The sequence below is a fragment of the Bombus huntii genome, chromosome 6, assembly GCF_024542735.1.
Source record: "Bombus huntii isolate Logan2020A chromosome 6, iyBomHunt1.1, whole genome shotgun sequence".
NCBI classification, from domain to species: domain Eukaryota; kingdom Metazoa; phylum Arthropoda; class Insecta; order Hymenoptera; family Apidae; genus Bombus; species Bombus huntii.
Genome location: NC_066243.1, coordinates 16,034,052 through 16,060,736, shown reverse-complemented (window position 1 = coordinate 16,060,736; position 26,685 = coordinate 16,034,052). Strand labels below are relative to the sequence as shown.

At 28.7% G+C, this 26,685-nt stretch overlaps 6 protein-coding genes across 13 annotated transcripts; 4 read left to right on the top strand and 2 right to left on the bottom strand.

The window, feature by feature from the left end:
• The first annotated feature begins 181 nt into the window (after positions 1-181).
• Positions 182-2,159, top strand: LOC126866390 (bladder cancer-associated protein). 2 transcript variants are annotated; one of them, XM_050619911.1, is made up of 2 exons: positions 182-347; positions 427-2,159. In XM_050619911.1, exon 2 carries the CDS (start codon positions 487-489, stop codon positions 727-729), a length of 243 nt encoding a protein of 80 aa, XP_050475868.1. In that variant the 5' UTR covers positions 182-347; positions 427-486; the 3' UTR covers positions 730-2,159. The 2 variants fall into 2 exon arrangements, with proteins under 2 accessions (XP_050475868.1, XP_050475869.1); XM_050619912.1 differs by having other exon boundaries at positions 198-347; positions 430-2,159.
• A 91-nt stretch (positions 2,160-2,250) lies between these two features.
• On the bottom strand, positions 2,251-3,495 carry LOC126866388 (40S ribosomal protein S10-like). Of its 2 annotated transcripts, none has more exons than XM_050619909.1 (3): positions 3,411-3,495; positions 2,720-2,864; positions 2,251-2,626 (listed from the first exon to the last, which is right to left on the bottom strand). In XM_050619909.1, the coding sequence occupies exons 2-3, from the start codon at positions 2,861-2,863 to the stop codon at positions 2,291-2,293; spliced, it is 480 nt and encodes a 159-aa protein (XP_050475866.1). In that variant the 5' UTR covers position 2,864; positions 3,411-3,495; the 3' UTR covers positions 2,251-2,290. The 2 variants fall into 2 exon arrangements, with proteins under 2 accessions (XP_050475866.1, XP_050475867.1); XM_050619910.1 differs by having other exon boundaries at positions 3,343-3,467.
• A 1,375-nt stretch (positions 3,496-4,870) lies between these two features.
• LOC126866366 (phosphatidate cytidylyltransferase, photoreceptor-specific) lies at positions 4,871-10,599 on the top strand. Its single transcript, XM_050619858.1, has 10 exons — positions 4,871-5,435; positions 6,348-6,472; positions 6,607-6,703; positions 6,780-6,956; positions 7,331-7,533; positions 7,611-7,767; positions 7,853-8,005; positions 8,073-8,204; positions 8,277-8,411; positions 8,779-10,599. The coding sequence occupies exons 1-10, from the start codon at positions 5,367-5,369 to the stop codon at positions 8,866-8,868; spliced, it is 1,338 nt and encodes a 445-aa protein (XP_050475815.1). The 5' UTR covers positions 4,871-5,366; the 3' UTR covers positions 8,869-10,599.
• A 490-nt stretch (positions 10,600-11,089) lies between these two features.
• On the top strand, positions 11,090-14,993 carry LOC126866391 (uncharacterized). The gene is given in 5 exon segments (XM_050619913.1): positions 11,090-11,107; positions 11,620-11,773; positions 12,501-12,831; positions 13,125-13,670; positions 14,025-14,993. Coding segments are annotated over 4 exon segments (1,713 nt in total). The 5' UTR covers positions 11,090-11,107; positions 11,620-11,638; the 3' UTR covers positions 14,726-14,993.
• Positions 14,994-18,019: 3,026 nt separating this feature from the next.
• Positions 18,020-19,669, top strand: LOC126866372 (acyl-coenzyme A diphosphatase FITM2). Its single transcript, XM_050619866.1, has one exon. The coding sequence runs from the start codon at positions 18,050-18,052 to the stop codon at positions 19,229-19,231; it is 1,182 nt and encodes a 393-aa protein (XP_050475823.1). The 5' UTR covers positions 18,020-18,049; the 3' UTR covers positions 19,232-19,669.
• A 474-nt stretch (positions 19,670-20,143) lies between these two features.
• Positions 20,144-26,671, bottom strand: LOC126866356 (zinc finger CCCH domain-containing protein 18-like). Of its 6 annotated transcripts, none has more exons than XM_050619830.1 (7): positions 24,837-26,671; positions 23,717-24,744; positions 23,158-23,651; positions 22,231-22,490; positions 21,726-22,130; positions 21,186-21,566; positions 20,144-21,065 (listed from the first exon to the last, which is right to left on the bottom strand). In XM_050619830.1, exons 2-7 carry the CDS (start codon positions 24,726-24,728, stop codon positions 20,654-20,656), a joined length of 2,964 nt encoding a protein of 987 aa, XP_050475787.1. In that variant the 5' UTR covers positions 24,729-24,744; positions 24,837-26,671; the 3' UTR covers positions 20,144-20,653. The 6 variants fall into 6 exon arrangements, with proteins under 6 accessions (XP_050475787.1, XP_050475786.1, XP_050475789.1 ...); XM_050619829.1 differs by having other exon boundaries at positions 24,914-26,671; XM_050619832.1 differs by having other exon boundaries at positions 23,717-25,229; positions 26,401-26,671.
• Between the last annotated feature and the right edge of the window lie 14 nt (positions 26,672-26,685).

Below are 26,685 nucleotides of genomic sequence, written 5' to 3'. Positions count from 1 at the left end.
CTCATTTTCATTTCTAGTGTAAGGATAAAAGGCAGCAAAACATAATGTAATAAATAACAAATATATTTATTATTAACGAATATGAAGTCAAATGATGATAAAATAATTTTCTAAATAATTTTTTTCATTTTGAAAGATAATGTAAAGGTTGTTTTCATGAAAACAACAGTAAAGTAAACTGCTGTTAGTCATATTGTATGTTCCCATCTGATTTGTAGATGTGTGTAATCTCATATTTGGAAAAATTTAGATTGGAAATATTTGTACCTACTAGCATGAGTATAGTTAAATCGTTTCAAATTTGAAGGACGAGATGTTTCGAGAACATTATGGTGCTTCCAAATAAGGTATGAAAAAATCGTAGTGCGTGTAAAAAGTGAATTTACGAATAAACTGAGAGGAAATAATTTATGTACTTCTTTTCAGAAGTTTCGCCACAGATGAAACAACTAGTTTAAATACATCTCTAACAACAAAGTAAAGAGGATGTATTGCCTACAGTGGCTAATTCCAGTGCTCCTGATACCAAAACCAGTAAATCCAACACTGCTGCAAACGCATGTCATGTTTATGGCACTTTATCTAATTGGATTCTTCCTAGAACGAAAACCATGCACTGTTTGTAGTTTAGTATTTCTTCTTGCAGTTTTCCTAATTTGTTATAGTGGCATTGGTAATTGTTTCCTTTGGAGTACAAATTGTGATACAGTGAGATGTGACAATAGCTAAGGTTATTAGAACGTTCATCCTAGGTTAAAAAATTGCCTCCACTTTCATTTCTTTTAGGAGAATATGTCTAATTAATTCATCGATAACAACATAACCTATTTATAGAATTCATATGTATTACATATACATGATTCTTATTAATTGTATGCAAATATGATTTTATGGTTTTAATCATAACTTTTATAGATGTTACACATGATATATGTATTTGTAATGTACATATGTACATGAATATGTACATATATGCTTACAATACCATGTATTTATACATACAGAAGATAAAAACATACAAACTTGCTAGGTCACAAAAAGTTTGCATGAAATTAAGAAACTTCCAAGTGTAAAATTATGACAATTCAATATTATAGAATTAAGATACATCTTTTTGTATATACAACTAAGTTTAACTCCATTTAATTTAATCCTATTACTTGATTGTACACTGTGAAACATTATTCTTTTATTTAAAGATGTTCTTTTTCATATAAATTGTATACTCAAAAAATTGATGTTTTCGCAATTTCTTTAATTTGGTTAAACGTATAAGAAACTGTTCTATAAATAAAATTCACTATTAAACTAAATATAAATGTCAAATTTAGGAACATCAAACACTTTGAAATATAATATCATTCATTACGAATGTTAAATTAAAATTTTGAGCTTAATTATTGTTTATATATTATCCTAAATAAATAATTCAGCAGTACAATTGGTAATTATTGAATGAAGAAACTAAGGGTATTACAATATAATATTAAATACATATAAACACAAACAAATATGACAAGCGATAGAAATATATATTGCGCTAACACATAAAGTTTAAGTTAGTTCGTTTTAACGTCTATTTAAAGCATCAATTTTATGTAAAATTTGTTAATGGTAATTTATAACCTATTTATTTTTTGAAGCATAGCGAATATGGGAAATGAACAAAATATATATGACGTGCTTGTTATAAATATACCTTTCCATTAAATGTAGGTACTAGTATTTCACCATAAAAATGAAGAAAGTAGAAGACATTGATGCAATAATCAAAAAGAGCTTGAAAAATTTTGCATTGAAAGATAAAAATGCTATGAAACAAAAAGCAACATCATACTGCCAGTATATGTTAAATCCATTTCTCAAAAAAATTCTGTCAACTAATTGAAGAAGAATTACAAAACTTTTGATGAAATTCTTGCTTTAGCACAAATATATATTTACAATGTTTCCTATTCTAACTTTGGTTTTGTCAAAAATGATATATTTATTTAGCAAACTTATAATTTCAATATTTTGTAATTGTATAATAATTGCCTACTGTTTGCTTCCAGTTATGACTTTACATGTTAATAACAACTATAATTATACAATTTGTAAGTAAATGTACAATTTTATAATGCGACATTAAATAAAATAAAAGATTATTATGATAAACATGTTTTATCTTGATCTTTACTTATTAATCCCTAAAACTTGTGTCTATTGAAATTACTATTCAAAATGTAAGGATGGTTAAAATAACAATGCTTGTATATTACGAAATGTTTATTTATTTTACATTAAAATATTATTGTGGTTTACCACGACCGAAACCACCGCGGAATTCAACATCTCCAGTACCAGCACCAACATCAGCTTTTTTATCACCAGGACCAGCTGGGCCTCCAGGACCTCGTCTATATCCAGCACGATCTTCTGTGGGTCTAGATGCTTCACTTCTTGCACCTGTTGTAGGTCTTGGCCTTGTAGTTTCTGATCTGGTTTGTCTTTTAAGTGTGGAAGGTACTATTTCAGGTGGTAAATGTAAATATCCACGCAAATATTCAATGCCTTCATTTGTTAAATACCAATAAAAATGTCTCCAAGCAAACTGTTCTTTAACATATCCTTTAGATTTCAAAGACTGAAAAAATAAATGAGATATAGATTTTAATAATATAACAAATTAAATCATATCAAGCATGCAATATAAAATTATATTGCGTGTAATTATTACCTGCATAGCTTTAATAACTTGAAGATTTGGAATACATTCCAATTCTGGATGTTTTGGTGCATGATAATCTTTTTTTGCAACCATAACACCTTCTTTAAAAAGGTACTCATAAATTGCAACACGATTCTTTTTTGGCATCAACATTCTAAAAATAATAAAAACATAATTAAAAACTAGTTACTGTGAACTTAATGATATAATTATTTTAGACCAAAAATAAGAAGGAATTAATGGTCTATTTTCTGTGAACAATATGTTATAAAGTGAAAGAAATGTATAACTAGAAAAATATATATGAATAAAAAAAGAGTAAGTACTTGTTCAATTTATCACAGACAAACAATTTGAGATGTTAGCTTTGATACGAAGTTTTAACGTTTATCTCTCACGTGTTAGAAGTAACTTTAATGTGTTCGTTTTATCATAAATAAAACCATTCCATTTTATTCCAAATCATAAAAGGTATTAACATTATAAACTAGTATTGCACTTGAAATTAAAGAAAGACAAACATTATTTTAGGTTATCACTATAACATCAATATTGTTTGTTACGATAATGAATAAAAACACAAATCATATAGCAATTTTTCAATTTTTCACAGAGTAAATAATTTAACAAACCTCCTATTTTTTGTTTAAATTGAGAATTAAAAGCGATTAAGATAGATATTTAGAAAAACCTAACATACTTGACGCTTCAATTGTAGACTTCTGTCGGAAAGAAAAATTTCGGGCGTTCGATATTTCGTATGCACAAATCGATATATCGTGATGTATCGAGATTAACCGGAAATAGCGAATATATAATGGAAACATTTAAATTTCTTTAAATTTATTTTTATATTAAAAATATAATTCCCATGCGAAATTATAAACTTTTATTTTGTCTTAAAAATTATATATGTATCACGTAAAATTTAATATATGAATCTGCTCTTCAAATTCGAAAAATATAACTTTATTGTATGAAGGAATATATATAAACATATTTAATGTACACAATGCAAATTCTAGATATTTATTAATAATGAAATGCTGAAATATTTTTTCTGTTTTGTTGAATGTATTTTATAGATTGAAAGTTTTAATCAAGTGTCTCGTCTAGTATGTTTAAAAATGTTTAAGAAGCCATTTTTTAATAGCTTTAGCTATTAATAAAGGCACTGCATCGTGTCGCCTATGAAATTACAAAACAATAAAATGTTATAAATAAGAAAAATGAAGTACGTTTTAAACTATAAAAAAATAACATTTTAAAGCTGTAAGACTGTATATTGTATAAGTAGTTTAAATACTCCGAAATAGAAATAGAAATTATATAGTTTTCATGTTTGTTTAAAAATATGCATAAACTGTATTCGATTGTATCATTTATATATGTATATACGTATCGCTACTTTGATGATGGCACAACTCAAAAAGTTTCATATTTGCTTTTATTGTAGATCTACATCATATAGAAGGTCTACATCGTGTTTCTATTTTTATCGTGTAAATTATAATTCCATCGGTTTTACGTCAGGGGAAAAAATTATTACTTATGCCGCTATTAGTCTGGCTTTAGTTTTAATTTTACTGTCTTAACTTCAGTTGTTTTGTAACGTTACAAGTGGAAAGTTGTACTGCTTTCGTAAATAGTGACATATCTTGTGTTAAGTCAGCCTTATAGTGTCGTTGAAATGATTTACGAAGATTTCTATGAAAATTTTAAAACCTCTTTCCTCTAAAGTTAACTTTTTTTGGGTTATGCCACTATCAAAGTAAACGAGTGATGTATTCTAGTGTACATATCAGTGCAGTTAAATCACTTAAATTGAATGTAATTTAAAAATTTCACGTTTGCGTATAAAAATTTTATATTCCTACCAATGAATGCTCCATATATAACAGCATTTGTTATTAAGAGAATATGTTTAATATAAGTGTGATAATAATTTCATGTACCATAACAATTTTTATGTTTTCTTACTATTAATTTTTCTCTTTTTTAATTTAAAATATATGTAGCATTTCGTTCTACAGCTTTTATTTCCTGGATTTATTATATAATTGTTTTAATGATAGGAAAAGATCCGAATAAAAAAAAACTACTTAGTCAATTTTATAATATTCAAATAAATAGCAATATCTCGCAGATGCGCAGAATTCACTCTACTCTGATCGCCATATTGTTTTGGCTTCGTCTATGCTTTCGGTTTTCGGTTCCAGACCTGTTTATATGACCATGGTTAAAACTAACAAAATACTACAAGCCTAGCATACCTAATCAATATTACGATCTATTTATTAAATTATTATTCGAAAAAGATACATTTTTTGTTTTTAATGGTGATATACAATATGAACATAGCTTTTCTACAGGATATTATAAACAAAACATTAGATCCCATGTAGTTTTTTTTATTATTGATTTTCCGAAGAGACTCGAAATAAACCGAATATCAACGATGATTATACCGTGCGCTAACCTGTCAATTTGATTTGCGCAAGTATGATCGGTGTCTGTCACATCCGCTCCTTCTAATTAAATATTTAAACGCATAAATATGCAATTATATTGCATAAATCAGTGGTTGCAGTGCTATTTTTTGTTTTAAGTTTTTGTATCTGTACTGTATATTATAAATCTTTAAACGTAGTAAAAAATGTCGGATATACGTAAAAGAACAATCGGAGATACATCGCCAGAAACGCGCGATGTCAGTGATGATCAGGTAAATACAAATACATATTTATTATTTTTGAAAGTTTCGTTGTAGCATTGTAATAAGTTTCTTTTTCCACTTGATCAACGTCTTCGATTATTAAGCCTGATTGACTGCCATTTGACCTTTCTCTTTCATGATATATATGTAATAAACTAAATTGAATAACTATGACAGTTACTAATACTAAATCACATGGTCCAAACTGATACGCTGTTATAATTTTTACAATCTATATAACTATAATACTTGCTATATCTATTTTATTTTATATTCTATATAAATATTTGTTGAAATTTTTTTATTGCATCATGCTTGTATTAATCTATTAATAAGTAAGATTTATAAACGAAAATTTGTATACAAATTACATTTTTGTAGCATATTCTAAAAAAAAAAAAAAAAAAAAAAAAAAAAAAAAACAAATAGATGAAATAAAATGTATAGTTCAAGAAATAAACAATGGTATTTCAGTTTGATTTAATATATGATCTGTAAGAGAAGAGATAAAAAGAATACTTTCATACATCATAAATGTATAGAAGCATTTATTTTATATGTCCTATCATATTACTTTTACTCTTTTATATAAGTGATATTAAATTAAGATATAATTCTTTATATGTGTTGTATATGGATTACATACATTTCATAGATTAAATATTTTTTTATATGATTGTTTCTAGTAACCAATGCTAAAAACTATGGTTTTTCGAGACATAATTTTTAATATAATTTTTCCTAGCACAAAAATGTGAAAATTATTATACAATGACATAGTTATAACTACAAAAATTATTTTGGAAGTAAAGTATTTTTGATTTTAATTACACAGTGAAGTGAATAATTTAGATATTTTCTAATTAATATTATATTTCCCACAGAATTATTAACAAATAATTTGGTTTATATGTCTTGTAGAAAGAAGATGTGGAATCTGAAGATGATGCAAAGCTGGAAGTTGAGGAATTGGCTAAAGCCATACCACAAGGAACAGATCATACTCCTCACATATTGAATTCAGCTCTTTCTGGCTTATCCGATCGGTAAAGTTTTTAAAATAATAATTTGATTGATATATACGTAACAAACTGTATTAAATAACAACATATTAGTTTGGAATATTAATATAAAACATTTACATAAATGTTCGGGTTTAAAAAATAAAATATTTTTATAGCTGGAGGAATTGGGTAATTAGGAGTATTTTTACCTTGTTTATGATTGTTGGATTTTGTGGTATTATTTATATTGGACCATTAGCACTGATGGCTACAGTAAGTCTACAATACTAGTTTTATAAATATATATTTATTTAAAAATTTCAAGGTATGTTTTTTCATTCTTTTCCAGACATTAATTGTTCAAGTAAAATGTTTCCAAGAGATCATTAACATTGGGTATGCAGTTTACAGAATTCATGGTTTACCTTGGTTCAGATCTTTATCATGGTATTTCTTAATTACTTCCAATTACTTCTTTTATGGAGAAAATTTAATGGACTATTTTGCTGTAGTAATTAACCGTACAGTAAGTATAATATCAATCTAATGAAACTTAATTTAACTTAATATCTTTAAGATGCTTATCAGTGTATCATTAAATTTAATTACAATTTTTATAAACACATCTAGCATTGACATAAAATCAATAAATAGAGTTTTCTGAAGCATTATCTTTATATACTTTATATGGCTTCTAGTTCCTTTTTTGAGGTTTCCCACAGAAATCTAATTATGTATTAAATTTATATTAATGTGATATTATCTTAAATACATGACATTGAAAAGTACCTATATATATAATTAGATTTGAATAATTTATAAACTAATATGTTCATAAAGTTCAAAATTCTATTCATAACCATATTTAAATTACAAATCTATAATATTTTTTATTTACAGGAATATTTACGTGTACTTGTTACATATCATCGTTTTATTTCCTTTTGTCTATATATTGTTGGTTTTGTATGGTTCGTACTATCACTTGTAAAAAAGTATTATATGAAACAATTTTCCTTATTTGCTTGGACTCATGTTGCTCTACTTATTGTCGTAACTCAAAGTTATCTTATAATTCAGAATATTTTTGAAGGCTTGATATGGTAAGTTTATGTAAATTAATATCTTTTCTATATTTTAGTAATTGTATTCTATGGTAATATGTGACTGTTTGGTATAGGTTCATTGTTCCAGTTAGTATGATAGTGATAAATGATGTAATGGCATATATGTTCGGGTTTTTCTTTGGTAAAACGCCTTTGATTAAATTATCACCAAAAAAAACTTGGGAAGGTTTTATAGGTGGTGGTATTTCGACAGTCTTGCTTGGTTTACTGGTAAATTTATGTTTAAACTTTTAGATTAAATATTACATATTATTAAATCTTTTAAACGTATAAATTTTCATAAAATACATTTCAGGTATCATACATCATGTGTCAGTATCGTTACTTTGTTTGTCCTATAGAATATAGTGAGGCTTTAGGACGAATGACTATGGATTGTGAACCATCTTCTTTGTTTCAACCTCAAGAATATATTTTGCCTAATAGTTTGCAAGTTGTATGGAAAATGGTAATATATTCATACAATCAAAAATAATAATTTTTATAAAAATAAATGATATAATCTTTTTTTATAGTTTAGTGGAAAGTCCACCATAACTCTGTATCCATTTTTACTTCATTCATTATCAATGTCAGTATTTAGTTCTGTAATTGGACCATTTGGAGGCTTTTTTGCTAGTGGTTTTAAGAGAGCATTCAAAATTAAGGTAATTTGCTAAGTTTTTTCTTTCTAGTAGCAACAAATTGTGCAATAACTTCATTTTATATGTTTGCTATAGGACTTTGGAGATGTTATTCCTGGTCATGGAGGAATAATGGATAGATTTGACTGTCAGTATTTAATGGCAACATTTGTAAATGTCTATATATCTTCATTTATCCAAACTGCTTCACCTCAAAAACTTCTACAGCAGGTAAATATGATAATTTCTTAATCATTTTTATTATTTTCTTTAATAATTTAGTTAAGAAAATTATATATATTTACTGTTATGTAGATTTAGTTAATATTTCATAGTATTTTCTCAATATTTCAGCTAAATATAGGTATAATTAAAAATAATCTTATAGAATTATACAGACAACATTATATATACAACATAAAAATTTCTCATCAACAAGTTTAAGTTTTTATAGATATACCTTGCCAATATATATCAGTTTTATAAATATAAATGTAATATATACTTATAATGTTTTTGTTTTCTAAATCTATTCGCGAATTTAATTGTTATATTGCATATATGAAATTATATATATGAAATTCTTTTATTATTGCAGGTTTATAACTTAAAACCAGAGCAGCAGCTGCAGTTGTTTCAAACTTTAAAAGATTCCTTACAAAACAGAGGTTTATTGAATGTCTATTGATGTTCCAGTATTAACAGTAATTATTAATAATCAATTACTTTGAAATAGTGAAAGGTGTTAGGAATATTATTTCTAACATTTATTTTGATATTGCGTAATGTTTGCGCAAACAGCATTAATAATATTAATGACAATGCATATGTTATACAAATAACATTAACAATATTAGTTGCAAAGTATCCTAAATTGAATTATATAACGATAAAATTTATTTTATAATTAGAAGCTAAGAAACATGCAACATTTGTAGTTCTTTTGCATTCCGCGTCAAGCAGTCCATTTTCTACCAAAAATTTTTATTAAACTGTAATGATGATAGAAATTTGACTACATGTTTCTTTCATAATAGTTAGACCAAAGAACATTGAGCATACTGTATCTCATAGAAAACAAACTTCCAATTTCTCATAAATATTTGAGACGTTTATTAAATATTTTTTAAATGTTTTTCTTTAATAAATTCTAATATAATAATGACTTCACTAATACATAAATTTTATGTAAATGTTTACTCAAGATTAGATATACATACTTAAATCAATCAGATCTCAATATATTTATATATTTTTAAATCCTTATTGTGCATTTAGTAATTGTAGTATTAGATGTGAATCTCATAAAGGTTTTTTCATGCATATAATTTGAGGTAATAGATGGTATTCGACAGCTTATTTTATTTGAGAAAACTGTAATTCTACTATTAATTGTTATATAAAATATTTCTTTAATTGTTATCAACTATACATATATTGAAAACCTTTGATGACAAATCACAATAGATTTTAACATTTTTATTAGAATCAGTGCCATTCCATCATGATATTTTGTTATATTAGCTATGAAACATTTGCAAAGAATATAATCTAAATAAAATAAAATATGTTATTACTATTCTCTTGTTGAATTGTCTCAAATACTTTTGTATACAATAATTATTGAATATCATGGCACTGAATGTTACTTTATTTTAATTGTACATAGAAGTTTGTATAAAAAAGATAGAGTTTATTTCTTATATCTTCAATTTTATTACAAATAAAAATTAAATGGAAATGTAACAATTTTTCACAATTAGTATCATTTTACTAATTTTTATTACTTATTTCATATCAATAAAATTAATGTATAAAGTAAAACATAAAATGTGCAGAGCTTGAAAGTTTTGATTGAATTAAAATACTGAGTAAAATACAAAATATTATTTCAAATTATTTTATACTATAATTAAAATTGTGCCAATAATTCGTACAAGTAAATGAATCTTATGCTTGTGTGATTATTTAGAAGATAACAATATGGCACAACTAGTAACATTGTTGTGTGATTACATTACATTTCCAGTTGAATGTTTACATATATTTTACATGATTAGCTTACATATACTTTATAGCAAATTATACAATGTACCTAACTCTAATTAAATATTTGTATTTTCTTTTATCACTAGATGTTTATACATTGTCTCAATATTGGAAATAGAATGTTAAAGTAACTTATATGTGTATAAAAATTAAAAACAAACAATAATAGATAAATAGATAAATGCAAGTATATTTATTTAATAGAAGAGTATAATATAAAATAAATATATGTAAATGGAAAATTTTGTGAAATAACAGATATGTTATTATAACTATAGATTCTTAACTAAAAGTGACTTAAGTTTAAATATATAATATATTTATGTAGTAGTACAAGAAAATAAACTTCTTGGAGATATTACTCCTTGTATCTCGTGTTTTAATCTTTTATGTCATTAAACCTTGTATTCACATTGTTCTATCACGAATACGTATATTAAGATAATTATACTAGACATAAAAATATTTTAGTAAAATTTCTATCTTTTTTCTTTTTTTGGAATATATACGAAAGTACAAAAATACTGTTTTAATTTTATTGTAACAATTACAGTTTAAATGTCAACGTATTTTATGTAATAATATATAACGATAGTAGTATGGAATTTATTAATCAAGTTTCCAAATTAGTTTGCGAAGAGACTTAAATTTTTTGCAATCATAAACTAGACATTTCCCAGTTCCATCATAAAAGTTTATCAAAAAGTGATTGAGTAATGACAAAAGTGCAGAATTATATGTTCTTTTATTATTAATAATAAATTAATAAAAAAAATGTTATCAAACAAAAAAGATTCTCGAAGAAGATGATAAGGAAGAGTCATAATAACGTTTTACCGTCCAAGTAGTGCCATCAGCAGGACTAAATTCAAATCAAGGTAGGAGGTCTTCTTAAGTCCTGATTAAGTCATTTGATTATTGAGACGAAAGTATTTGTTTAGTACTATTAATTAATATTCGAAATTATATGTATTGTTGTACTTGCGAAAACCGTATATATGTAGTCCGTTTTAAATCATTCATCTTTTTCCTCTAATGTTTTTTTCCAACTTTAATTACAAAAAAAGGGTATGACTTGTTACAACTACGTGAATCACAAAAATATTTATCTTTTTATTTCTATATTCCAGCTATATGAATAACTTTCGTCTCTTGTTATAAATTTGCCGCGCGAATGTATCGAATACAAAAATATTGAATACGATCAAGTACCGTCACATTTAACTATTGGTACTCCGTAACAGTAATGTAATATATTGATTCTGAATTTTACTTTGTTCATTCTTTATCAATACTTTATGTTCAATGGTGTTAGGATAAAATAAATACATAAAATACGCATATATTTATCTATACACATAAAAATATTCTATTAAATTTCAATTTATAGTGCTTTATACAGATTTAACATGTCTGATCATCACGGTGGAAAAGGTTATACCCCATTACCGCAAAATATAAGTAACACCGATACTGAGGATGAAGATGATTGTTTGGCCCAACCAAATGAAATTCCTAAAGATCATGTTGATGATACACAACTGGTAAGTTGAAATCATGCGAACAATATTTTCTTTTTATTTATAATATAAATTAGAAGTATAAGTAATTGGTGTAAAAATCTATACGTACAGGGTGTCTCAATAGGTTGGTGTATTTTTGAGGTCAAATAGATGAAAAAGGTCTAGGAATCTAGGAACCCATATAATCGTTTATTACACAGCTATAAAGAATAAAAGAATCTTTATTCATTAAGTAAGTTCTCTGTTTCATATTTCACGATAAACAAATGGTTGTCTTAAAAATTGTTAGTCATTGTAATCGCTAAAAAACAATTGTACAGAACTATAAAACTAAGAAACATTATCGAACTTTAATCAATGGATAATGATTCTTTTATTTTTTATAACTCTGTAATAAATAATTTTTGAATATGGGTTTATATAAATTTTCTTCATTTATTTAATCTTCAGAATATATTGCATCAATTTGGTAACTACTTATTGAAATACTATAATATATTTAAAGATCTTTAGTTTCATTCAGTTTTTATTAGTATACTTTTATAATATAACTGTAATTTTATTTATAATAAAAAAGACAAAATTGCTATGTAATGTATATAAAGCACGACAATGTGTATTAAATAAAGATAACCAATTATAATTTTAATATAAATTTTATAAATAATAAGATATATAAAATAAATAAGATATATAATGATATATAATGAATAAACTAAAAAATATATAATGAATATAAAAATTCTAGCAATCAACTACTATTCATGAGAATGGAATATATTATCCATTGGATGAAACAAGGAATTTAGCAAATCGCACAAAAAATGGTCAAAATATGCTTAAATATTATAGAGATGATGTACCTATAATGGTAGTTGAAGGCATTGACCAAAATGATTTGTGGAAAAGACAAGATATGTCACCCTTATGACGATTTTGTTTGGTTGCTTCTATATTATTATGTGTTGTAACAATAGTTATATTTCTATACGTTTTACCTTGTGATAATTCAATGGTATGTCCTTCAGTAAATGAACCTCAGTCATCTATATCTTGGGATAAAACTTTACAAGGAATAGGTAAGTTTACTTAAATGTTTATAAAAGTATAATGTATGAATAAAATTTTACTCACTGTTGCAGAAACAATAAATAAGCTCTAATCTCTCTAAATTAATTTCTTCAAAGTTACTAATTATTTAGTAAATATTGTTTAATGTAATAAACAGTTTTATTAATACACATATAAAAAATTGTTACATATTTTTATAAAATATTATGCATCATACATATAAAAAATTCATAAAATATTAAATAATTGATTAGTATAAATTATACGAATAGATTTTAATATTCTAATTAAATATTTTTAGAATTACATGGTCCTATCTCCATCATTCATGGAAATCCATCAAACTTGATATTTCTTGTTCGTGGACAACGATATAGAGGAAATGATACAAATGATCAGGGTCAAATATCTGCAGAAGGAGGAGGAATTATGTCAATGCAAGCAAATAGTGGTTTACCATTGTGGTTAGTTTCGTTGAAAAGACCGCCTACCGAAATTGATTGTATTTCAGTGGATACTGATCGATCTGGAAAACCAGATTGCATAGTTGCTGGAGATCAAGGCCTTTTGGCTAGTATCGAACCTATTGCAGGCACTATTCATTGGAGTTCCAAAATTTATACATATGAAAAACTACCTCTGATATTACCAGATATTAATTCAGACAAAATAGAAGATTTTTTGAGTATAGAAGTAGCAACAAAAAATATGCCTAATCTTGTTCTCTTATCTGGTGGAACTGGACGTCTTCTAGGGCGATATTCACCTGAAAATTGTTCGTCCATTGATATAAATAATCACGTCCTTAATGATACTGTATCTTATATTTGCTATGATAGTAGTAGAAGTAAGTAAAAAATCAACTACGATTATAAAAGATAAATTTTTATTTTCTTGTATAAATATATAATTATATTTATTTTGTTTTGGTATTAAGAAAAAAAAAATTGTTAATAATGTATGATTGAGACAGATATGTTGATTATAAAATTTTGTTAATTGTTATAGGCATTTATATGAAATAAAATTAGTGAAATATTAATATATTTTTCGTTTTATATATACAATGATATATACAATTATATACAATTTTATATATACAAATATATAAACACACAGAAGATTTTAATACATATCTTATCTGAAAAATAAGACAGTATGTAATCTATTTAATATGTAATTTATCTTTTCTTATTTGCAGGTATGATTAAAACTATGACTATTAAAGGTTTATTACATGCTATGAAATTACCAGAGTATAAAAAATTGATAATGAAACAAGCAATGGCATTTAGCACGTTCAAGACTTTAAAATACAATAATGAAAAGAATAACTGGGGGCCTACACCATATCACTACTTATCCATTGAAAATAAAGGATTATGTCCTGGAGAATTTTGTACAGCTAGTGTAACTCTAAAATTACAAAAGCATGGAAATCAATCAAAAGTAATATGGAATTATATTAGTCCTAATTCTTTTGTCTCAAAACCAGCTTTTCTGGATATATCCAGGAAACCTTATACTTTTGGATTTGCCATTAAATTTTGGCAATGGACTAATTCAACATCTGAACGTACAGAAAAAGTATCTATTGTTACAGAAAGAAGACTAATAGAAAGAGTATTGATTGTTTTTGTGAATTATACAGATGTACAAGTTAAAAATGCAAATCAAACTGATATTATTCAATTATGCAGAAACGCAAATTGTCAACCAAATTTGAGTTTGCGTGCACGCTTTAGTTCAATCAAAATTGATTATATTAGTGAAGATGGATTTCCAGAATTAATAACTTATTGGTCTTCATATGACATAGAAGCAACAAAGGTACTGACATCAAAAGTACAGGTTGTAAAATTAGATTCGCTTGTAATGGATCTTCCACATACGGGTGTTTAATCTTTGATTTATTTAATGATTGCTAGTTTATAGACAAATTGATCATTCAATTCTTCAGTGTAAAATTATTAATGAACATTTTAACAACGAAACAAAAATATTTGTTTCGTAAATATATTTAAGTGAATAATTATACTATAATAAATGACAGCACTACCATTAATAAGTGGTATTTGGCTATAGACTTATTAGAACTAGTCATCACTTGGTAGTAATGTAGCAACGATTTTCATAGGCGCCTAATTAAATAAAATAATTTTTAAATGATCATTTTCATAATGAACAATTATTGTTAATGTCCACATATTTTAAAAGAATTCAATGGTGCCTTGCAGAAGCTGTATACAAGAAACATGAGCAAATATATAAAATTTGCAAAAATAATTGCATGTTATTAGAGAGAATATATTAAAAATTTTATATGTTTAACAAAATTTTAAAAGAGATAGCAAAGTTTCTTTTGTAATATCATTTGATAATGTAAAGTAATAATGTATTTTATCTAAATTTATTCTGCATTATGAGTGAATTCTTTGTTATAAAAAATGAAGCTTATTGCATATAAATGCTATTTAGTGTAGTATTATGAAAGATGAATAGTAAATAAAAATTTCCCTCTAGTTACATTTATATTTATTTATCATTGCAGAACACAATATTATGTTCCTTGATTTATGATTCATTTAAAGTTTTATTTCCTTCATAAATAATGTCTCAATCTATGATTAAGGTAATATTAACTTTAATATAATGCTGATTTAATATTTATTTTAATATTTAATAAAATGAAATTTTATATATCCTAATACATATAACGTATGTAATATTTCGTGCTGCAAAAATGATATAAAATATAAAAACAATAATCATAAATATGACCACAATGTTCTGAATATCATATATTTAAATACAATTTCGTTGGTATGAAATAAATAAGACAACACGAATACTGATTTTTATTCTCACATAATTTAATTAAGATTAAATAAAATACTTCCAGACGCTCGTATCTTTTTTGCAGTTAAGAAAACTTTTAATTTTGTACATAGTTTTCTTATCATCTAATAAAAGATAAAATGTTTATACAGGGTGGTTGGTAACTGGTGGTACAAGATCGTTGTCTCGATGGATATTATCGCAGTTTAAGTTTGTTTTTACCGTAACGGAAAATTAGGAATACGTAATGAAATAATATGAAGTAATCATAAAGTTTATTATTACAAAAATTGCTGAAAATGTTGCCCATTCTGCCGAACACATACTTCTGCCCTTCTAATTAAATTTCTATGAACACTTTCTAACGTATTGGATTGTTTTAAAGTATGAAAGGCTACAATAATCTTTTCTTTCAATTGCTCGCAACTTGCGATTTCTTCAGAATAGACAATTGATTTAATATGGCTCCATAAATAAAAGTCAAGAGGAGTTAAGTCAGGAGAGCGTGGTGGCCAAGCTATTGTTCCAGCACTACCAATCCAGCCTTGGTAATGTTGGTTTAAAAAATCTCTCACATGACGACTAAAATGTAGCGGTGCACCGTCTTGTTGAAAAATTAAACTTCCTCTAGTTCTCAGCGGTACGTCTTCTAATAATTCCGGTAGTTTGTTTTGTAAGAAATCGAAATATGCTGCTGACGTTACATTTCCTTCGAAAAAATATGGCCCAATAATTAGATGTCCGATTATGCCAGCCCAGACGTTTACGTTTACGTAAAAATGTGTTTCAAGAATAGAGTGAGGATTCTCATTTTGCCAATTATGCATGTTATGGACATTGAACATGCCGTCCCTTGTAAATTTCGCTTCATCGGTCCATAAAATTTTTAACAGAAATTCTGCATCGTTGGCATGCTGTTGAAGCAACCAATGACAAAATGCCTTTCGCGAAATCTTATCATGAGGCATGAGTCCTTGTACTCTGGTGATATGATAAGCATGTAAGTTGTTTTCAAAAGAACCAAATTCGCCGAGGGTTCGTTCTGCTCTTTGAATAACACGTCTGTCAGGATGTCGACGATTGGGATACCGGTGTCTGTAATGATCAGCTGCGGCTGATGCGTTACCACCACACGCACCTAACGAAAGTATCATGTCCATATATTCCCGATTGCTGTATGTAGACATGATGGTAGACTAATAGATACTGATAGTGGATAGCGATAAAAGTCGGATAGTAAGTTAATAGGTAGGAAAACACTTCGGAAGTGTTTATCAACATAACGTCAATCGGGACAACGATCTACAGTGAGATCCGTTATAACGAGATACGATAAAGTGCACGCGTACCGAGCGAAAATTCAAAGTCGATTTTCTCGAAAACAAAGCCTCGAACGAAAAATTTTTATTCTATATTTTTGACTTCTTTTTTCGCGTAGAATCACCCCCTTTCCGCTTGTACCACCAGTTACCAACCACCCTGTATATATATGCGCTATGCTGACCGCATGGCCGAAAATGCATTTAATAATTATCCGAGAAAGAAAAAGCACAACCCCATTTTCTTTTTGCGAACTTCAGTTGCTTTTATATTACATTTATATATGTATTTCACTAACACCATTTTCATTTGATCTAATTAATTTTTTTGGTTTTAAGCAATTCATATTATACTGTTATTTGTATTATAGTATATTACGTACCTAATATAATACTATATTATTGCATTACATTATTATTTTAATCCTTTATAAATTCCATTTTTGGAATTTCGCGCTATATTCCTCTATTACTTAGATCAAACGAAGGCGACGCTGGCATCTAAAGTTTCTTTCAATTTGCCTCAACAGTATGCAATTCAGTTAGCTTATGGCCCGTGGTTATGGCAAATTCGTATCCGTAGTATACATAATACATATCAGATCAGTTACAGTGAGACGTGGGTCCATATCAGTGAGCCACTCATCTATCATCGATCGTAGCGATCGATGGCGCAAATATTCAAAACGATCGGTAAACGAGCACATGGAATATTCATTCTTAATAAAAACGTTTCAAGTAAAAGTACAAAGTACAGAGAAGGGGAGGGGAAGACTATTGGATGACAGAGCAAATCAGTCTAGTCAGAAATATACAGTATACGTAGTTACGTAGCACTATTTTGAGTATCGAATATCCTATATCTACTGATAATCTGTAATCTGTAATCCAACTGATTCATGCACATCAAGTATATTAAGAATTTTTAACTATATGTGAAAGAAACGTGTCACGGAATAGCTAGAAACTAACCTTGATTGTGTGAAAGGAAAATTAATTTATCATGCAGTAATGTACATCATAAATATCAATAACGTACGTATGATAACCTCTGTGCACTGATTGCACGATGGCTACGAGGAAACGAAGAGGCATGCACACATCGCCAGGTAGCTCCACAATGTTCGGCTCGTCACCAAGTAATTTAAGGTCGAGTCGTTTAAATTTTCGTCCGAATTCGGCTCAAGAAGACAGAGGTGGAACTCGGCCGACGGCTGCCCCAAGTTCTATAGGTCTTATACTTGTAACGATGTTTCTACACGTTTGCAAAAAGTCTCTGCTATTCGATACAAGGCTCAAGGTAGCTATATATTGCGGCGCGATATTCGTAGTATCATTAGTAGCAGATTTTATCACCATGCCAAGAACATATTTCTCGCGTCCAGATAATGCTCTCAACCAGTATTTTGTAAAGTGGGGATGGGGATGGTTACTGACCGTAACTGTTCCATGGGTTGCATTGACCGCGCACACACTTGGATGTGGTCGTAGATCAGTTTTACTTAAACACCTTGCCAGATTGGGTTTAGCCACAACTGCATGGTTATTATGGATCAAATTGTTTAATTATATCGAAACAAATTATGGCCGATGCCTTAGCACAAAGGATATACAATTACAGACAAAAACAAAATGTCTCCAATCTGGTAAATTTTGGAGTGGTTTTGATATATCCGGGCATACATTTATTCTTATATATTCAAGCTTGATTTTAGCCGAGGAAGGCTCTTCGTTAGTCGGCTGGGAGGGTATAAAGGATTTAATTATGCGCGAAGAACATTCGCGAGTTACACCAAATGAGCCCAATATCGGACCACTTCGAAATCTTTCTGATTCCGATTTGGAATTTTTAAAGAAAGCACATAAAGCGCTTACCCCTTATTTGAGAGGTCTCTTCGTTGCAATGACACTGCAACAATTACTTTGGGATACTATGTTGATATCTACAATGCTCTATTATCATATTATGATAGAAAAATTTCTTGGAGGTGTAGCCGCTATTTTAACATGGTATGTTACCTATCAATGGTGGTTTAAGTCTCCAAAAAACTCATTGCCCGCGCCCGGTGATGGTTTATTTAAGTACAATGAAACAAAAACCCATGACAATTGTTCGATCAGATCGAGACGTAGTACGCTGAATGGTACCAATAGATTTATGGGATTTCCTATCCGCCCAAGTCAGGATAATATCGACACAATTGGTACTAATAGGCAATCAGATTCGGAGATATCTGCTTCCAGGACATAAAAATGATCAAATAATTCTCTAGCTTTCACATTTATCAATAGAATTGGACATTTCTGATACGTTTATATCACCTTTTTACATATATGTAGATTGAATGTAAAAATGTAGTATCCTGAGATGCTTACATTTATTTAACATATTTCTATAATAGTTTTACCTCTTTTAATTTGTGCAGATATTTAATAGTTGTAGAGTTTAAATTTATCTGATGGAAGAAAATGCTAGTAAAATGATATTCTCCGAGTCTTGTATATATAGCATTTTAATGTACATACTTTGAACTTTGGATAAATTGTATTTATTACTGGTGTGGTTTTGTCAAATTAAAGCTGCTATTTTCTTTTTAAAATAGAAACCAGTTATGTAAGTATTGTGATTTATTGTAATTTACTAATTTATATATGAAATATTAAATAAAATAATTTTTTTACCTCCTCATGGACTGTTAAATTAATTAGGACATTGTTATGCAGTATACATAATTACTGTTATAGACATGTTTTGTGATCTTATTTTGTAATTTGTATTTACTAAACTATTGTTTGTCTTATTGATAAAATGTTTGTAATAAACCATCATATGTATTTTATTATTCAAACTTTATGTGTATTATCATTATTATATTTACATTATAAATTTGAAGAAAATTGCTGTACATTATTCTAATGGAACTTACAAGAAAGAATACTTTTCTTTAAAACAAGCTTTTATATCGTCAAATTTGTCTAATAAATTTATGTATAACAAAACCATATTTTAACCATATTTAACCATATTTTAATGACAAAGTGACAATAATGAACTTAATTTATTGTAAGATAAAAAAAGGTTATAGAATATTTATACTGGCGCGACATTTTATTGTCGTTTAATATCACGAAATTTGTATATATTAAAAAATATTAGGTCTGCTATGATCATAGATATATTGTATATTTCAACAGAATCTTTCATTCATATACAAATAAATTACACGTTTGTTTTTATTTACGTGTATTTGGCAGTTTAAAACGATATCTTGTTTATTTTTACCCTACTTATAAGAATCACTCTGATCATTTAATTCTTAGAAACAAAGTACGGCTTGTCTTTACATATACATTCGCGTACAGGCATATGTGTACGTGTGTACACATATAAGCACAAATAGTTTTTAAATTTTCAATAATGAAGAAGTTATAATGACACAGTACTATATTTAACATTGTATGTTGGTTTACATGCTGATGAAAAAAAGAAGTTAAATATTGACATTGTGATTAGAAAAATTTGCGAAATTAGAAATGCTTTTGCCCTGATATGAATTTTTCATTTTATTTTCATATCGCATGTTACTTTGTAGCAGCTAATTATATATATCTAAGAAATATTTGTGTCTATGTATGTATGTATACAAAATGACAAATAATGTATACTGCATTATTAAACTTTTGATCTCTTACGCGCAATTGCATCTTCCACGGCTTTGAGTTGCTTTAATAATTCTTCTCGTCGTGAACTAGCTTTCTTTGCTGCTTTAGCTGCAGCTGCAGCAACGCTTGCTTTACTATCAATTAACGGTGGTGATTCTAAACCTCTTTTCTTTCCAGCCATTAAAGTAGATCGGTCAACTTTTTTAACTGTTGTAGTATTGTTTGGTGGTTTTAATGTAAGCTTGATTTGTTGCTTAGTACCACTAAGTTTTAAGGCATCAATACCCTTGGAATCCTTTCGCGTTACTGGTGGAGTCGAGCCTTTCCTTCGACGTGTTTCACTGGAAGAAGAGGAATAACTTGACTCGCTAGAATCAGTACTGCTACCGCTGCTTTCTGAACCTGAACTACTGTGTGATGACCTAAAAACATATTTTTTTATATTAGTAATACACATCCTGTATCTTGTTGTTTTTATCGATATAAGATCTCAAAAGTCTAAATTTTATTACAGTAATGAAATATAATTTTTATACTTTTACCTCGATCGAGATCGACTTTTAATAACTTTAGCTACTGCAGCCGCAGCTATCGCTGCTTTGTCTCTTGCCTTTTCGTGATGACGTTGATGGGAAGAAAGCGGACTCGGTGCAGGTGGATTGAGACCAGCACGTCGGTGAAGCGTACCAGTTGTAGGGGAAATAGAACCTTTAGGTGGACGAGGAGAAGGGGCAGGTGGATTCATTAACATGGCACCACGCGGAGGTGCAGCAGCTGCAACCGTTGGCGGATTAGGAGGTGGCGATGTCACCACTGCTTTCCCCTTGCCAGCACCACGGGTTCTAGAAGGAGGGGATGGTGATCGGGACCTGGATAGGGAGTCGTAAGAACTGTAGCTAGAGCGGCTTGAGCTACGGCTAGAGCTAAAAACAGCATACAGTACGTTTGTACGGATTTTTCACGTGTAAACATTAAAAAAAATTAAAAAATTGGATTATAATTTAAATAATTTTGTAATGTATGTTTAATAACATAAAAATTATAGCCTTTATATTATTTCTATAATTAAAAATAAATGTTACCTTGTGGACGTATATGAAGAACCTGAAGAATACGACTGTCTTCGTGATCGTCGAGATGATGTATTTCGACGTATCGTACTTGGAGATTTCCGGCGCATCCAAGGATCCGCCCACTCATCTCCTCTACTTCTTTCTTCTGGTGGTGGTTCTTCCTCTCGCCAAGGTTTCGTCGGTGGAATACGTTCTACTATGACTTCCCTTGATGGACGTTTATGTTTCTTCTCATATTTCTCATAATATTCTCGTTCCCTGTCGCGTTCACGCTCACGTTCTCTTTCTCTCTCTCTTTCTCTAGTATGTGGTGGTGGAGAAACAGAATGAGGTGTTCCACGAGGAATTGCATGATAATCGATACGTTCCCTATATTCAGCAGTGACTCGAGAGTCTGCTTTATAATGTACTCTCCTTGAAAGAAAAAGCGGTATTCGAATATTTGTCTTAAAAATTTGAAAAATACATAACAAATACTTCTAATTTGCTTTTTGACTTTAATAATAAATATTACCTATAATATTCTGGTGGTGCTGCTGGTGGTGCATAATAAGTATCAGGATCATCAATATATCTTTCTGGTGTAAGCCTTGGTGGTGGTATTCTTCTAGGTGCTTCTCTAGGAGGCCATCTTTCAACAGGTGGTTCTGGACTAGCTGCTCTTACATAATATCCTGCTTCTCTATCTAATTCATCTTGTCCTAAACTTAAATTCATCTTCTTTTCTTCGAAGTCCATATCTGATTCCTTGCGTTTATTTGCTTTGCGCATCATCTGTGTAGAAAAGTAGATAAGAATAGAAATATTTCTTATAAAAATATCGTATAACATATAAAACTTCCGTTTATTTTGTAAAGCATTTTACTCATAAGTATTTTTTCCATGGCAGTGAAACAATATGACGTGGGATTGAAATTGGAAAAGAAGTGTAAGAATTGAGATTTTAAGGAATAGAAATTCAAAAGGAGGGACAGAATGGCTGAGGATGTTGGATAGAGAAAGGAAGAAGGGGACAGAGATATGCAAGAACAAGAGGCAATAAGCAATAGTTTTAATTTTAGTTTAGTTTTTTGTTTAGTTTAATTTTAGTTTTCTGTAAGCTAAACCAACCAAGATCTTTCTTCAAGGCTGCTGAGTCAAAAAATGGGAAGAACTGTGAAAACAATAATTTTCTTAATATCACTTTTTTCTGAGTTCTCAATATAGTAATGTCCTTCTTACATTTATAAATTATTTTTTTTTTGTCATGGAAACTTAGTCTCAGAAGTCATAAAAATGTATTAAAGAAAATGTAAATCTTCTGTATGCTTAAAATTTAGAAATTCGTAAAAAGTACACTTGTGGTTACTCAAAATTTAGCTACAGGAAATAAGGAAGCTTACAAAAATGATGTAGTTTGTTTTAAATAGGATACCTTACGAAGTATGAAATAAAAACTTACTTCTTTAGCATGTCGTAATCCACGTTCCCATGCAGATTCAGCAGGAAGATCTTCTACTTTTGGTGTATGTGATGGTGCTCCATATCCAGGTAATGGTCGCACCATATTTGGCCTTTCAATATGCGGCCTAAATTCGTGTGGAGTAGCTGCATGTGGTGGATATGCCATTGGTCGTACCATGTCAAACATTGTATAGTTTCCCTTGTCAGTTACACCTGGATGTAAAAATCTACAACTAACTCCCCATGTGCATTGTCCTCGGTTATAAAAGCGACAAACAGGTCTTGGTTCTGTTTCTTCTGGTCGAACATCATCACCATCACTAAGCTCTCCTTCTTCTAATTCTGATTCTACTTTTTCCCCATCCTCTTCTCCCTCTTCCTTATCATTAGCATCACCACCTTCTTTTGATTTTAATTTATCTTTATCTTTGTCTTTTCCATCTTTATCATCTTTGTCTTTACTTTCTTTAATAATTGGTCCTTCTACTTCACCTAAAAATAGTTTTTAATTTTTAACAATATTTATTTTAAATTATAATAATTTTTAGATTATTTACCTTCATCACGTTCATCTTTCCATTGACCATCAGCTTCAAAATCTAGTTGTTCGCTTTCCTCTGTTAATCCAACTGGTGCATGTTTATCTTCTTTTTCTATTTTATCATTACTCATACGTTTCTCTTCATTTTGTTGATTTTCTTTGAGTATTGATTCATGTTCAATAGTACCATCAACTCCATCTATACTTTCTAGATCAGAAACATCTGATAAATCTTCACCATGTGTAATTGGAGTGGGTTTTGATTTAGTTATTGATTCAGGTTCATCTTCGATATCTCCATCTGAAATTTGTTCCCCGTCCAATTCATTAAATGAAGTTTTTATATGTTGTGGTGGAGAATGAGGTGGAGAATGCTTTTCTGACTCTTGATCATCCATAGGAGATGCTGGACCTGATTTTGGAGAACTTCTTCCAGACATTAATGATTTTGCTGAGCTACGTCCAGACCTTGGTGATTTTGGTGAACTTTGTCTCGATTCACTATTTTTATAGGAATAAGATTTAAGGGAATTGTCTCCAGATCTTTGTGCATCTACTTCCAGTTCAAATTGTTTAGGTTCTGTATCTTCAAGATGTAAAGATTTAGAATCATGGGGACTAGATGGGCATGATCTCTCATCTTGCATAGGAGAATGAGACAAACTGCGATCAGTTCTTGGCGAATCCAAAGAATTGTTTCCTGAATGATATGATTTTGGTGAAGTAGGTGGTGATTTTGATAAACTACGAGTTGATCTTGGAGAACCCACTTCACTAGGAGATGCTAAACCAGATCTTTGAGATTTTGGAGATATTGGTGTATATCTTGGGGATTTTAAATCTCTTTCTGATATAATAGATCCAGGTGACTTCTCTCTTGAAGATATAGAACTTGCTCTAGATTTACGTCCAGATACAGATGAATGGTGTGAGAAGTTTGGTGATGCCACATTGTCAGCAGATGCAACACGATCTCTCCTTCCATCATAACCCTCCGAAGAGGAACTTTCTGAACCAGAGTCTGACATGATGAACTATTCTAACCTGTAAAAAAGTTATTCTTTTTTATAACATATACAATAATGATTTGACAAAAAATGGGACCACTGCTTAAACAAATTGTTAATTCCCCTTACTTGAGAAGTGAATTTTTTAGCCGAACCGACCAAATGTAGCACTGAAAAATCTGCATCAGTAGCATCACAGGGCTTACCTGTATCAATAAGAGCCTGTGCAGTACTTGCTCTTGAAGGCACAACGCGAGCAATCCATACTGTGTCGAACATACTTTTTATATCACGTTGATAACTTTTTTTTACTAACAACTTTTGTACTTTATACATAAACTGAACTTTTTCACATTTACAATACATACTGTTAATTTTCAGGATTTCTTGCCCGAACTTTTTATTTTACGTTTTAAACTTTCAACTCGAACACAACACAAACTAAGAAATACCGGTAAACCGCAAACCGTTTTGTACTGCACTAGAAACTATAACGAACGGACTTTCAACCTGTAAGAATGTCTTTTGGGCATGGAGAAAGAAAGAATAAAGGGAAGAGGAAAAATTTAGGAAAAGAGAAACTAAAGTATTTGTACATTTATCATCATACTAAGTAAGTGAAACTATATAGAACAAAAATCATTTAACTTTCTATCATGTCATTTATAGTTTATATACAAAATAATATAAATATAATATAAATGTATAGCAGACTGTCATTAATAATAAAAAAATTAATATAATTTATAGATTTGATGATAATAATAAAGATGTTACAAATATGAGAGCGAGAAATTAATTAAAACTAAAACCATGTTTATAAACATAAATTCTTTAACTATAAAGTAATTGTCTACGAATACTATAAAATAAAAATATTTAATATTTGCAAACATACACCAAAATTCAATAGTATATCACTAATGCATTTACAGATTGAAGTAATAATATTTAAAAGCTGAATTTGAGTTTATTAACTGATGTCAATGTCATATTTTATAAACTATTATTATATAAAGCAACCACACAGTATTAATTCATATTTATACCAATATATTTATTTTTAGAGCTTAATACATGAGAAGTCGTTTTTAAAATTTGTTTAAACTAGAATTCAAAACCATATTAAAAAACAATAAAAAGAAAATTTTGCACAACAAATCTATTACAGATTTTGGTGTTAAATGTAATACCTAGTAATTATGAATATATAATATGAAATATATATATATGTCAGTAATATAAAATGTTTGTAATTTGTAAATTATAAATAAAATAATATTTGAAATTTAGTCCTACATCAATGCAGTAAAGCTGTACATTAATATAGAACTATATATACTGTATATAACACATATACTTTTGAATGTTTTGTGAATTATTATCATATACAAAATAATGCAGAGAATTAAGATTAATGTGCATTAAAACAAAAATTTCCAATCACATTAAAAAGGGTTTAAATTTCACAATTCTTTCATGATATGTTATTAATTATTGACTGACTATACTGACTCCCAGTTTATTGAAAGATTTTTATGAATATTTGAGGTTAACATTGTAATATTATTAAATATTACTGCGTACCAATCTGTAGAACTTTGAACAAAAGATGTCACGGAATTTCATGTATCATTTATAAAAATATATATATATATATATTATTGTTGAGAATGTCTCATGGGACTCTTACCTTAGTCTCGTGTATGCCTGTGGGCCTTTGGAGATTTTAAGACTCCAAGGCTTAAGCTGGCCGGCGTCACTTAGATATTGCGTATTCAAGATTTCACTTCTGCTCCCGTTTTATTCTTTTTCAGATTAATTCTATTCCAAAATTAAATGTATCTGCGTCTCGAATCAATTTTGCTATCGCAAAAACTACAACAGGAGAAACATGCACAAAGGAAAATGTCCGTGAAACGTAGAAACCGAAGCCCTTCTGGGCTGTGAACCATTGATTATTCTTAAGATAGATAGT